This window comes from Lolium rigidum, chromosome 1, assembly GCF_022539505.1.
Source record: "Lolium rigidum isolate FL_2022 chromosome 1, APGP_CSIRO_Lrig_0.1, whole genome shotgun sequence".
Classification (NCBI taxonomy): domain Eukaryota; kingdom Viridiplantae; phylum Streptophyta; class Magnoliopsida; order Poales; family Poaceae; genus Lolium; species Lolium rigidum.
The window spans coordinates 40,671,676-40,685,196 of NC_061508.1; the positions used below are offsets into that span (position 1 = coordinate 40,671,676).

A 13,521-nucleotide genomic window follows, 5' to 3' on the forward strand; every position below is an offset into this window, starting at 1 on the left:
CCTACCCCAGGTCAGTACTGCGTGTCACTGCGCGCCTCCCCTTGCTGAGATCCAACGTGCAGTGCTCACCATATTGAGGACAATGGGACGTGATCTAAAAGCTCAAATGTTTGTATTCCGTAATTCGTGCAGCAAGCAAAGCTCCAACTTGCTGTACTAAAAACATCCTTCTGTTCCTCTTTTTGGGGAGTAACATACGGCATTGAATGACGATTGTGAGATTTGTCATTGACGGCAATTGTAAAATGATCTGGATTCAAAATTGAAACATTGTTAACTTACTACTAGCTCACAAGACAACGCCACGAACATGCATGCCTGCAAATGCTGCGCATCGATTGAACGAGAAAGGGTGCAAGTAGTAGGCATTTTTTTTCTTATAAAAAGAAGCAAAAGTTGTTCCTCCTCCATAATTATACTCTCTCGATCTGGAGGATACGACCGACTAATCTTGTCTCGAGTCACTAAGTTTATATGAAAGAATGTCAATATCTGCAATACGCAATAAATACATTATTGGAAAATAATATATATACTATAATTATACATTAGGGACCTCTACAATACTCAAAAATGCATTCTAAAAATATGATAGTAGATCAAGTAATTAGACAGTTCAACCTCTACAATACTTAGTAAATACATTATGACAATATAATAGATCTAGTAATTAAACAGTACTAACATCTACAGTACTTAGTAATTGAATTAAAAATCTAGTGCTTAAAAACCTCTACTGCTCTAATATACTCTATACATACGTTATCTGAATATATTTCATAAGAGATCAAGTAATTAATATGGAGTTTGTATTGTATATTGTTTTTTTTTTTTGATAAAAAGCAAAATATTACTTTCAAAACATATTTCACTAGAGATCAATATGATATCAATTACATCCGACCTCTGCAACAACAAAATGACAAGAGCTAGTTGATAGACCACAACCAAATTATTAATGAAAATAAGAAACATAAAGTACTACGCCCCATCCCAAAGCGATTATCAATCTACAATATCAAAACAGGACTGTTGGAAAGCTCTGATGCAAGACGCACGGTTGCCACACACACACAGTTTCAACGTAAACTATGGCACACAAGAAAAACCGTGTTTTTGCACAACGTGCTACCCAGAGAGACGTAGATACGCCCCACCGCATACCGTCAAACATGAGGTCGGCCACGCAGGGTGTTGTGGATCACGAGGCTAAAATCTTCACATTATGTAGTTGTTGAATCGCCAAATTTACCATCACAGTCAAGTTTCTGATAATTGCTACACCAATGGAGAGCACACCATGAGATCTTGGATCGACACTGGTCGTAGTCATATCATCGCTAGGTCGCCAAGTAGGTGTACAAGCCTGAAGACCAAATCATGCACCTTCTCAGCCATCATCTCTGGCAAGGCTACCATAGTGGTCGACCCAATTGCACCTCTGTCTTTTGGGACACAAAGCTAGAGAGCGAAATCACGCTTTACTCCACTGAAGACTTTTCTTGATATACTTCCTTCACTGCCATCTCCATCTACCATGGTGTCGAGAAACGAAATGTGGCTACCTTGCTGCCAGCGTGCCCATGGGCACACACCAGGACATGTTGCTGAATGATTTTATATAGTTTTTGAGCTTACTTTACAAATATAAAATCTCTCATTTCATGTTACATCTAGCATTTTTATGTCCATTATGCATGATTACTTATTCCACTTTTTTCGTGTGAGCATTTCACAACCTTAGGTTTCTATCAGGATTTTTTGTTTTTCCTTGACTCTGGTGTGTGTTTAGGTGTACTTTTTTTTTGAAGCTGAACAGTGAGTTTCCTCACTGCATATTTTTATATTTTATTAAAATAAAGGTCTGTACAAACAGTGCTAGAGAAAAGCACTGAAAGAAAAAGAGAAAAAGCGCCTACAGAACTATACAAAATTTTCTACCCAAACCTGCAGTCCCGCATAGGACTTCCTTTTGGCCTTGTGAATAAGGAGAGACAGTTCATCCTTTAATTTTCGCCTGGCTCTGTAGAGACTAGGGGTCAATCCTTTGAAAATAGCATCATTACGTGTCGTCCAGATTGACCAACAAATGAGAATTATAATTTCCATGAAGAAAGGCTGTCGAATATGTGCTTTGATACTCTGTATATAATTCTGGATATCATTTGGCATAGCAACTTGAGCAAGATTCCAGAGAGGGCACATGTACTGCCAGCAATGTTGTGCAAATGGGCAAGTAAAAAACAGATGATCTCTAGTCTCAGTAACTGCTTGATTACACATGATGCATGTGTAATCAGTCATATAGAAATTCTTCCTTTGCAAGAGTGCTCTTGTGTTCAAACGATTATGGATCAGTAACCAGAAAAACACTCGATGTTTATCTTGGCAGCAACTTTTCCAAAGCCATTTGATGGCAGGGATCACAGGATCATGCTTGGTTAAAGATCTGTATGCTGAAGAAACTTTATAACCTGGGCCATTATCAGTAACACTCCAGCTATCCTTATCCTGGGAGAGTTGTGTGTGTTTAGGTGTACTCAAAGAGTTAGGAACATAACACGACGCAAGAAGCCAAAATGATTCAATTTAGGGGAGTCAACGCATAAGAAGTAGCCATATAAAGTGTGAAAATTTGATATGTTTTTTTAATAACGTAAATTGAAGATCCAAAATCATTATGTTGTAGTCCTCCATATGAATCCAACGAGTCAAAAAATAAACACCTGAATCGGTGACTCGATTTTCGTATGAAAAAATGACCGTGCAAAATTGAAACTAACAGAAATATTACGAGCTTATAGTAACAGCCCGGCCGGAAGTATACCTAGGCATGAACAGCCCGGCCCAGTTGGCCTGACCCAAAAATCCTGGCCTGGCCCAAAAATCCTAGACTGGGCCACAGATTTAGGCCCGTTGGCCAAGCCGGGCCAGGCCTGGGCTGTGGATTCGAACGATATGACAAGAAGAACTGGCCCGAGACTTCACAGCCAAACGGGCTTTTGCATGCTTGGGTCCGTATTTAGGCCTGACAGTCGGGCTCGGCCCGGCCGAATGCCCAGGTATAGCATGGTCACTTGGACACCATCACGTGTGAGTGTTACTCTGCCATGTGCAAGGACTTTACCCAGTCCTCGTCAGACTCGAGAAACAGCGCGAGAGCCCTCACGTCGTCCATCCAGTCGCACGGCTCGGCCGCGAACTCCGACGCCACCGAGCTGCTGCCGCTACAGTCATCTTCGCCTCCTGATCCACCGGTCCGCGTCTCCGCGACCGGTGTCGTCTCCGGGCGGAAGAAGAGGCCGCCGGTGCACCGTACGGCCTTTGGCGCCCACACGGCTGACGACGGCGCCGCCGCGCGAGAAGCGGCAGGCTCTGGGTTGGCCAGCATTGCTGCAGCGGTGGAGGAGCTAGAGCTGGAGGCGCCAGGCGTGGTGGTGATCCTGGTGGTGGCGGGTCGGGGTCGGCCGGCGCCGGGAAGCGCCCTCCGTCCGAGGGTGCTGTTCCAGTAGTTCTTGATTTCGTTGTCTGTTCGGCCGGGGAGCCTGCCCGCAATGAGAGACCACCTGTTACCGAGGAGGCCGTGGAGCCTCAAGATGAGCTCCTCCTCATCGTCGGAGATGTTACCCCGCTTGATGTTCGGCCGGAGGTAGTTCAGCCACCGCAGCCGGCAGCTCTTGCCGCACCGACGCAGACCTGCGTGCAAATTCCACCGAGGCTAAGGATTGAGTACTACGTGGAGACATTACAATCGGATTAACGAGTGGATCTGTATACCAGCTCTTTGAGGGACTTCCCTCCACCTGCCTTCGCCGTGGGCCTTGACGTAGGAGGCCAAGGTGTCGTCCTCCTTGCTCGTCCATGCGCCTCTCTTCACCCCTTCCTTGGCACAGCATGCCCTCCTCCCCATCCTCTCTCTGTGCGTGTTTTGCGCTGGAAGACTGGTGTGTGGGCAGCAGGGGTGGTCACGGTATTTATATATCAGAGGGTATACGTGGCCCTGTTTATCACCTTCAACCCATGGCCACCGGGAGCGACACTTCCTCAAATGTTAGACGGGCCAAAAGGCTAGGAAGCCTCCATGTGTGCAATCAACAAGGACGTACAGTCCCGCCGTTCAGCCGTTATACATCACTGCAGGTGGGTGAGCCAGTGAGGTGCAAGATGAGATCCATTCGAATTTCAGTGCCATATTTCTCCAAAAAAAAAATCCTCTGAATTATTGCCTTTTATGTTCACAAAAAGTTGTAGCCGGGAAACTCTCTTTCGAAATAATTATCCACAGAAAAAATAAAAACATATTTTTTTCGAGAATACGTCCTGGAAGACGGATCAATCACATAGAAGAAGAGGCCGACGGCCGATACAACTCCACACACACCCAAGACGATACATAGCCCAGCAGCTTACAACACCCCGCTACAAACGACCCGATGAGAACGACCTGCCCCCAACATCCTACCAAAAAAGGTGAGGAGATGGAGCACGGAGCCACCGAACCGCGTCACGAACCAAGCGAGACACCACCATAGCACGATCGCGACTCCAAGGCAGCCCGGACCAACGTACCTCCCCTCATGAGCCTAGAAGAGTCGGCGAGGAGAAGGCAGGATCCTTCGGGATTGAAGAAGCAGCCGACTAGGTTGCATCCACCACGTCGTACATAGCGCCTCGAAGCCCCATGCCCTGGCCAGCAGCCAACACCGGCAGCGCATCACAAAGTCCAGCCTCCAGATACATATCGGCCTCTCCCCAAGAAGCCCCGACAACGTCTTCAAGAAGAGAACGACGCCGTGGCGTCGCCGTCGCCTTGCCCGATGGACCGGACATAGGGTTTCCCCTGGCACCAGAGGAGAGGGAAGGCACGGTTGGGACCAAAGATCACGCCTTCAGGAAGGAAGCGGCGCCCTCAGGCGTCGCCGTGATCCGCACCGGAAGCACCGGGCAGAGCTTTCACCCTGGTCCTTCACCGTACCCCCGATGCCGCCGCGGCGAACTAGAGGCGATGGACGGGGAAGCAGACGTCGGCTTGGACCACCACCAGAGAGGCAAGAAGCCACACCGGCCTCACCGTCGCCGAAGAGGAGAGTCGGCCACCACCGGCCTCACCGGCGGCCAGCAAGAACTCGAAGGAGGGAGCTACCTTGCCGGCCAACCACCACCGCTGGCGCGCCCACGCACCACACCGGAGACAGGGCTCCACGCGCCGCCACCACGCCCCGAAACCGTGGCCCGCGCCGGCCCGCACAGGCCCAGATCGAGCCCAACCACGGCCACCACGCGAAGCACCACTGCCGCCTCCATGTGCGAGAGGATGCCCCTGATGCGGCTCGCCGGCCGCCGCCGCGCTAGGCCCCGCCGACCTCCGCCTAGTTGCACCGCCGCCATGAAGCAGAGCCGTCCCGCGCGGCCCGCCACGCGCCGGGTAGGGGAGAGCCCGCCGCCGCCGGCGCCGCGCGGGCTTTGCCCGACGGCACACGCTGGCGGCGGCAGGGGAGGGAGGGGAGAAGGGGGAGCAGGAAGGCGGGGCTAGGGTTTCTCCCCTTCGGCCGCCGCGGGGGACGACCAGGGGAGAGAGGAGCGTTTTCTCCACTCTTATATTCATAATAGTATATGAAAGTTTACACCATAATATCACCAATATTAAAATATACATGAAATATCTCCGTTCCACAATATAAAACGTTAAAGCAAACTATTTTAGTTTGCAAAAACGTCTTATACTGCGGAATTGAGTAATATTTTTATAATGTATGCATTTGGTATTATGGATGTTATATTTCTTTCTCTATATTTGGTCATACATAATAAAAATTGACTTAGACTAAACCGAAAGCGATGGGTAATTTGGAATGGAGAGAGTATTAACGGTTGCAACATGTTCATATGTGTATGTAATGGCGAGTCAAGATTCATAGGGTGCCACAGTTTCCGTAAGCAACACAATTCAATACACTGGTTTATGTTTTGTGGAGATTACACTACAAATAGTAAGGCCTATGTATCATCATAGTTCAAACAAATAGCTTTAAATTATGATTTAAACTACTAGATATTGATCAATTTCCAATATTAACATGGAAGAATTCCAGCATTTGAATGATGGACAATAATGAAGAGAAACCGATGACAACCCAATCTCCAGGGTGAGATGATCAATTCGAACTCGTCTGCGTCTGTAGAGAACGGCAAGACCGATTATCATTCGGCCAAAGGGTCTGCATATCCAGCTAGTTAGGGCAGGTGGAAGTGCCAGGTCATGTGCTATAGAAAGTAAACGTGAATTCGTAATAATAGTATGATGTGGAGAAAATCTGAGTGACTATAGGCTTTAGATCATGCAACAGTACACACAACAAAAGGAACGTAGATTTGCAGCACCCAGGCACACCGGTTCCCAATGGTTTTAAAAAATGAAATCCACAGTTTGAATTTTAAAAAATTATAATATTTTGTGTGAATACATATACGTGGTGTGCGTATATCTAGAAAGGTTTTTGGAGAATGTCCGCCGTATCTTGAGCTACAGAGAAAATCATAGTTGTATATAGGCATAAAAACTACTTTTTCACCCTAAACTTGACTCTTGTATGTATCCCTATTTTATTCCGTTGATTGTTTGCAGACCTAGAAATAGATTTGAATTTTTTTTAAGGGAGCACCGCTGCACCGACGTTCGGGTGCTGATGAGGGTTTGCGCGACAAGAGGCGCTATACATATATAGTCTATGCATTGTGCACATGCCTACTCTCCATCGATTACTACCGATCAACTCACGGAGTGTGTGTGCCAGTGTGTGTATAGATCTTCCAGCTGCTACTCCCTCCGTTTCAGAAGTATGAAATGGAGCTCTTTTATAAACGACAGTACATATGGTGATTCAACTGGTCTGGCTTAAGTAGCTACATTGGCCCGATAACTGTTACTGCTCCCTTATTTAACGAGCACACTCCACGATTGCAAATATAAGATATTTAACAGATTTCCCAGAGGAGAAATTCTCTGCAAATGCTATGTTTTGAAACGTGCGCTCGATCGTTGCATTCAATTGGCATGTTGGGATTGAAAGTCATCCGGACCCCGGCCTGCGATAATTGCTTAGCGGTGACAGCACGTGTGGTTTGTGGCACACTGGAACCATCCGTGTGTCATCTCTGAGTAACTATCAACCTAGGACACAGCGACAGGGATCCTATCTCGCTTCATTGTACGCCATTCAGACATGAAGGAAAACCGTCGCCACCCCACGCACCCCACCCACCCCACGCTGGCGATTTTCAGGCGATCCCCCGCCGCCACCGTGTCCTCCCCTGGTGCAACCTCTCGCCGGCGGTGGTACTCGCTGGAGCGGCTGTCCGAGAGCCCGCATGTCGATCCCGAAGTGGTCGCTCGGGCTCCTCTCCTTCGCGGAGGAGACGAGGCTGGGAGAGGAGCGAGCGCGGCGCCGCGAGGAGGAGAGGTTGGCGGAGGGGTGGAAGCAGGTGCTGCTTCGGAGGAAGCTGCTCATACTACAAATCTGCCTAGCATCGCCATGGGCGTTCGAGCAAATGGCCAAAGGATGGAGCCCGCAGATCTCGGGGCAGGGGATCGAAGAGCAAATCGCAGCAGCCCAGGTAATGATCGACCTCAAGGACCCCGACGATCCGATGCGAGAAATGGCAGCTCAGGGGTTGGAGGATCTGGAGAAATGGTCGCCGTGAGGAGGTCGGCGCCGATGGGATGCCTGCACTCGCCGACGAGGCCATCCCCGTTGCAGGTGAAATCTGGGTGTGATGGGCTACGAGCTGAGGGTGTGGTTGGTCCTCGGCCGTGTGTGGAAACACGGCGACGAGTGGAGAGGATCCGTCGGGGTGATTATTCTCCGACGAGGTGCTCTTCACCGGAGAGGTTGATGGAGCAATTGTGGGATCCCCTGCAGAGGGCCCCATTGCGCAGCCGCTCCACATTGCTGGCCATGGGAGACCATCAATCTGATCCCTCTGGTCGATATCGGACCGTTGGTGGCCTACCTGGAGAGACAGTTTTCAGAAAGGTGTTTTCTAACATGGATTTAGGAGCGGCAGCTCCGCCTGGTTCAGACAACTCCACTCTGTCTGGATCTAGGTCTTCTCATGCGCCTCAGACCCTCGTCTAGGTCAGGAAATATTTGGTCCGTGCGCGGTCCTTCTCTCCTGAGGATTGCCAGCCCGCCCGTGGTAACTTCCTCCCCAAACCCACGAGAATTAGGTTCGCGGAACTGTGGGGGGCCAAAAAAGGGAGGAAATCCTTCGTTGAGGTGGTCAAGATGGTGAGTGGTGGTCGTGGTTCAGGGAGGTTCAGTGGTGCTGGTGGTGGGCGTGGAGCTGGAGGTGGTCGAGCTCCTCTAGTGGCTGCCATGGCTGCTGGTAGATCAACAACTACTCCGCTTGGCGCTCCTATAGATCAGGCAGTTGTCAAATCAGAGTTCCCGCAAGCGATGATGCAGCAATTGGGTGCAGCTGGCCCAGGTATGTTCCCCATGATGCAGCCAAACATGTGGAATATGCCAATGAATCACTGGTCGCAGTTCTTCGGAACTCAACAAGTCCCACCAGCTGGTTTCAATCCTATGATGATGCTGCCTGAGGGGGTTCCTCCTAATGTTACTCAATCCAGCAGCCCGGTGACAAGGTATTAACTTGTCAATGCCTACAGATCATAGACTTGGGTTTCGTAAGAAGTAGAGGGCAAGTAGATCTCGAAGGTTTCATCCGACAAAGGTGTTTCGACTAAAGTTGCGGTGGTTTCTGTTGACAATGAATCGATCCTTTTCTCTTCCCTCGGCTCTCCTTTATATAGGAGGCAGAGCCGAGGGACTTCGTGCTGTACAAGTTACAAACTGCGAGAAGGTTTCTCGGGCCTTTCCCGTATTGTTACACGATTCCTAATACAGCTCTATGTTCCTTATCCGAGATTCTCTGGGCTTCTGGGCCTCCAAAGCTTGCCAGATAATCCGGGTGCCTTATTCGGCATGCTTATTGGGCATGCCTATGTCAGTAGCCCCGAGATTTTGTTTGAATCGTAGAACTGAGTCGCATATTTATACATCGTAGAGTCGAATATTTTGCTCAACATCTATTTTGTACAGGGATACTGGTAGTTGGGGCTGGTTCATTTGACGGATCAGGTACTAGTTAACTGCTCTTGTGGCAAACCCGCATAAACCTACTTCAAGCTAAAGTCCCTAGACTTGAACTTGGGATACTGGCGTAATTCGACACGAGGCGCTTAAGGACTTACCGTGAAACGAATCCCAGCTATGTTTTATCGAGTACCTAACGCGTCCGCTAGGATTTTTCTTCGCATCTATTGACACGGATAAAGTGGGAAAACTCATAGGATGTGATACCACACCACACAGGACAGATCCTGGGGACTTATCTTCGTAAGCTCTTTTGAGTTACATCATTTAGAGTTTTTACCGCGGTGGACATGCTCTGAGAATATATTGTCGAGTGCCTTTGTCGGCTGCTGGAATTATGAATTTCTTCGAGTTGTCTCGTGACATAATATCTTGATCTCCTGATGGGAGTACATGACGAGTTATGTGTAACTCGAAGATGTACGATGAAAATTCTTCGTCTGCAATTCTATATTGTCTTGTCATTCTCTTCTTTCTTATTCCTCATATTTCATCGGGTGCGCGACCAGCGCTCACGATGGGAGTAGCCCCCGAGGCTACAGCCGAGTGTTTGCACTTGGTTGTAGGCTCAACTTTTGCTACTTTGATCAACTCTGTATTTTTTCTTTCGCCTCCTCATCTTATCAGAAGTATAGAAAATACTTCTGATAAGAGTAGCCCCGGAGCATATGAACAGATGTTTGCATCTGAACATAGGCTCTTGAAGTTTTTTTTTTAACCATGCACTTCTTTAGATCTCGAAGTTTTATTGTCGCTATATTTTGTTCCACCACTTGAAGTTTTCTTGAATGACATCATTGCTGACGACAGCCACGTATGCCCACCTTGGGAAGCCACGACTCCTAGCAATCCACTGTTCCGTGGGTCCAAAAGTTTTCACCTTCGACACGTCACGCAAGTGGGGCGCACACGTCCTCCGGAATTCTCGGCACGCGCGCAGTAACTTCCCTCCGGTAAAATTGAAGCGGTAAGACCATTCTACCCTTTGGACACGCGTAGGGTTCGGAAGTCTCCCCATTTCATCCGATGGTTGGACGCATCGTATTCTTCCTATATATTGAGCCTTTGTCCTCATTTATCCCCTTTGTTGCGCCGCACAATCCCTCTCTCTGCCCTTGTTCCTCCTCGAGCACCTCGCGCCCACACTCTGTTTCCCATCTCCCTTTGCTCCACCTAGCCTTATGCCATGGCTCCGTGCTCGAAGCAGTGCAGGAACCGTGCCCCAGGCACCGACGAACTTGTGGAGAAGGCCAAGGTCTCTGGTTGGGAGAGGCCGAAGCTTTCCGCTCAAGACCACAAACTGTTGAAGAAGATGGGCATGCTTAACAAGGAGGCCATGAAGATGCCCGGAGACGAGAGTTCCCCTCATCCTCCTATCGGTTTCCGAGTAACTTTCATCGACTTCCTCACTCACGGCCTTTCTATGCCTGTCCACGAATTCCTTCGTGGCTTGCTTTTTATCTACGGGATTCAGCTGCACCAGCTGACCCCAAACTCTCTCCTCAACATCTCCATTTTTATCACACTTTGTGAATGTTTCCTAGGCATCCACCCTCATTGGGGCCTCTGGAAACACATCTTCTACCTCCACCGCAACAACTCGAAGAACGTCATCTACAATGTCGGTGGTGTATGCATCTGCGTCCGCCCCGATGTCGACTATTTTGATGTGAAGTTCGTCGACTCCATCCAAGACTGGCGCAGGAAGTGGCTGTACATCAAGGACGAGTCTTCTGAAGCCCAAGAATATGGCCTTGCACCCTTTGACGCTACCGAAGAAATTCAGAGGCGCAAATCCTGGGACGCAGAGGCTACAGCTGAAGAAAAGGCGGCCACTGACGCTCTGATTGCCTGCATCCACAGGGCAGAACTGTCGGGTGTGCAAATCATTGCACATTTTCTTCGGATACGAGTGCAGCCTCTGCAGGCTCGCAAAAATCCCCTCTGGATGTATTCAGGTGCTGAAGATGCCGACTGGATTTCCGACGATCTTTCTGTGAAGGATTTGGAAAAAACTCGTCTGTCACTTCACCTCCTTGAACAAAAACCATGAAGTCCCTTCATCTTGTCGCGTGGAGCCATTCAGTGGCAGCCACGCCCTTCCCAAATTAAGTGCTTTCTTTTGAGTTATATTTCCTGTATTTTGACTGCAGTTGTTTTTCCTTTGTGTATTGATTTTCTTTTCTTCTCTTGTTTTTAACTTGCAGAACCATCAAACTTTTTCCTCTCTTCCCCCACTACCTGAAGGTAGGGAAGTGGATTAGCGGGTCGTTGTTGCCGACGACTCGCAAGAATCCTCCCTTCCTGAGAGTGAACCTGCAAGATCTCAAAGATCTGCGGGTTCCTCTAACGAAGACACAGATTCAGAATAACATTCTGACTCTGGTCACTCCGTCTCACCTCCTCCTGCCGCTTCTCCGGATGGGCGCAAGAGGAAGATAAACGATGACGAAGATTTCGGTGCGTCCAAACTCGACGAACCAGCTGCCGAGGAATCTTCACCGGACGATCAAGAAGCCTTCGACCCCTTCACCATGACCGGCGCTATTAGCTCGTAAGTTGTTCTTTTTTTTTCTTTTCCTATCTCCTTTTCTTTCGGTTCCCTTATATTTTATTTTGCTGCTATATTGACAGAGCTGACAAGGGAGAAGAAGGAGAAGAACCCGAAGCTCATGGGCCAGCTCCTACGAGCACAACCAACACGCTAGTTCTTTCTGAGGAACGTCGTGTTGCTTCAGAAGCCTCGCCTCCCCCGCAGCATAATTCAGAAGCACCAACTCCAGTGCCCAGCCCCCAAGCGCCAAAGCCGAAGAAAGCTCAAACCGGGGCTGCTAGCACACAGGAGCTTGCCACTTGGAGTACGTTGGGTCCTCTCCTTGAGGATGTAAGTTTCCTTTTCCTGCTTGTTGCCTTTTTGTTTAGCCCGAAAGATTTTATCTCCTGTGACGTTGTTTTTTAGTCTTGTCAATGTTTTTGCAGCCCTTAATGAAGGAGCTGGTCAACTTGGGCTCCCGATTTATTGGGTTCCGCGATGAGGCCGCGACTTCAAGAGGTAAAACTTTGCTGATCTTAACATGTTACATATCCCTATCTTGATTCTGCATCCTCTTACCTTTTTCTTTCAGATGCGCTTCATCGTGCTGAGGAACGCACCGACAATCTGGAGGCCAAGCTCAAAGCCATCGAGATAGCTCGCAAGAAGGCTAAAAAGGATGCCGCCGTTGTCGAAGATCTTCGCTAAAGGCTTCAAGCCGCCGAAGACGCTTTGAGCGACAAAGAGGCCCAGCAGGTCGAGCACGAAAATAATATAGTGACGCGCTTCAAAACGCGATCCCGGAGATTTTCGAGTAAGACTTGCTTTCCTTTTTCCTTCTTCTTTCCCTTGTTTTTAATTATCTTTGGTGTTGACGAACTCTTGATTTTCTTCAACAAGGAAAATGGGTGAGCAGTATACTTTGAGCCAAGAATCTGATGACTATCTTCTGAACGCTCTCGACATTCTTGAGCTAAACTGCGACTTGGCTTCACAAATGCATAACCTCCGCGCGCAATGCATTGAAATGGGTCTTCCCCCACTTCTTCCCTAAGGATACCCAACCGGAGATTTCTCCCAGCTTGCCCAACATTTCCTGGAGAAGGATGATCCAGCTTTGGCCTATCGTCAGGCTAGCTTGAAGATTGGAGTCGAAAGGGACCATCGCCCTTGTCGTGGCCAGCGGAAAAAAGGTCGACTGGGTGAAGGATGGTACTCCCAAGGGCTTGAACTCAGAGAAGTGGAAGGTTCTGGTGAAGGAGACCAAAGCTTTCTCGAAGAAACTCATCGCCTTCCTTGACCCCAAGTCCTCCGCTTCTACTAGCACTGCTCGGACGGAGGTCAAGTAGACCAACCCGCGTTTCCTTTTTCTTTTTCTTTTTTGCAGATATCGCCACCTTTTGCTGCTCTCAATGATTTGTATGTGCTCTCTAGGAGCCGTATTTTGTAAGGACTCGCTTTATGTAATATGCTGGATATGAATGAAGAAATGTGTCTTGTTGAATGATTGATGTCGATACTTTCTTGTTTTCCAGTTGATTTTTGACAACTATACTGAAGCTGGACCCTTCAACGCTTCTCCCGCTACTTCTCATTCTACGAGACTACCTGGCGACGTTTCCTTGGATGTTTCGTCGTGTCCTGACTCGATTCATCAAGAGATGGCCGATCTGCGGCAGCAGTTGCAGGCGATGAAGAAACAGGCTGTTACAGTCCTAGATCAATCTCGCAAATCCTCGGATCACGAACAAGCCGCCCTTTGCCAGGCGCATGAAGCTATTGAGTTGAAGGAATCGGCGACTGCTAATGCCACGCGATCTGCTCAAC

General features: G+C 48.7%; 1 protein-coding gene across 1 annotated transcript; it reads right to left on the reverse strand.

Moving 5' to 3' along the window:
- Positions 1 to 3,100: 3,100 nt before the first annotated feature.
- LOC124671611 (anthocyanin regulatory C1 protein-like) lies at positions 3,101 to 3,910 on the reverse strand. Its single transcript, XM_047207967.1, has 2 exons — positions 3,778 to 3,910; positions 3,101 to 3,696 (listed from the first exon to the last, which is right to left on the reverse strand). Exons 1-2 carry the CDS (start codon positions 3,908 to 3,910, stop codon positions 3,101 to 3,103), a joined length of 729 nt encoding a protein of 242 aa, XP_047063923.1.
- Positions 3,911 to 13,521: the final 9,611 nt, after the last annotated feature.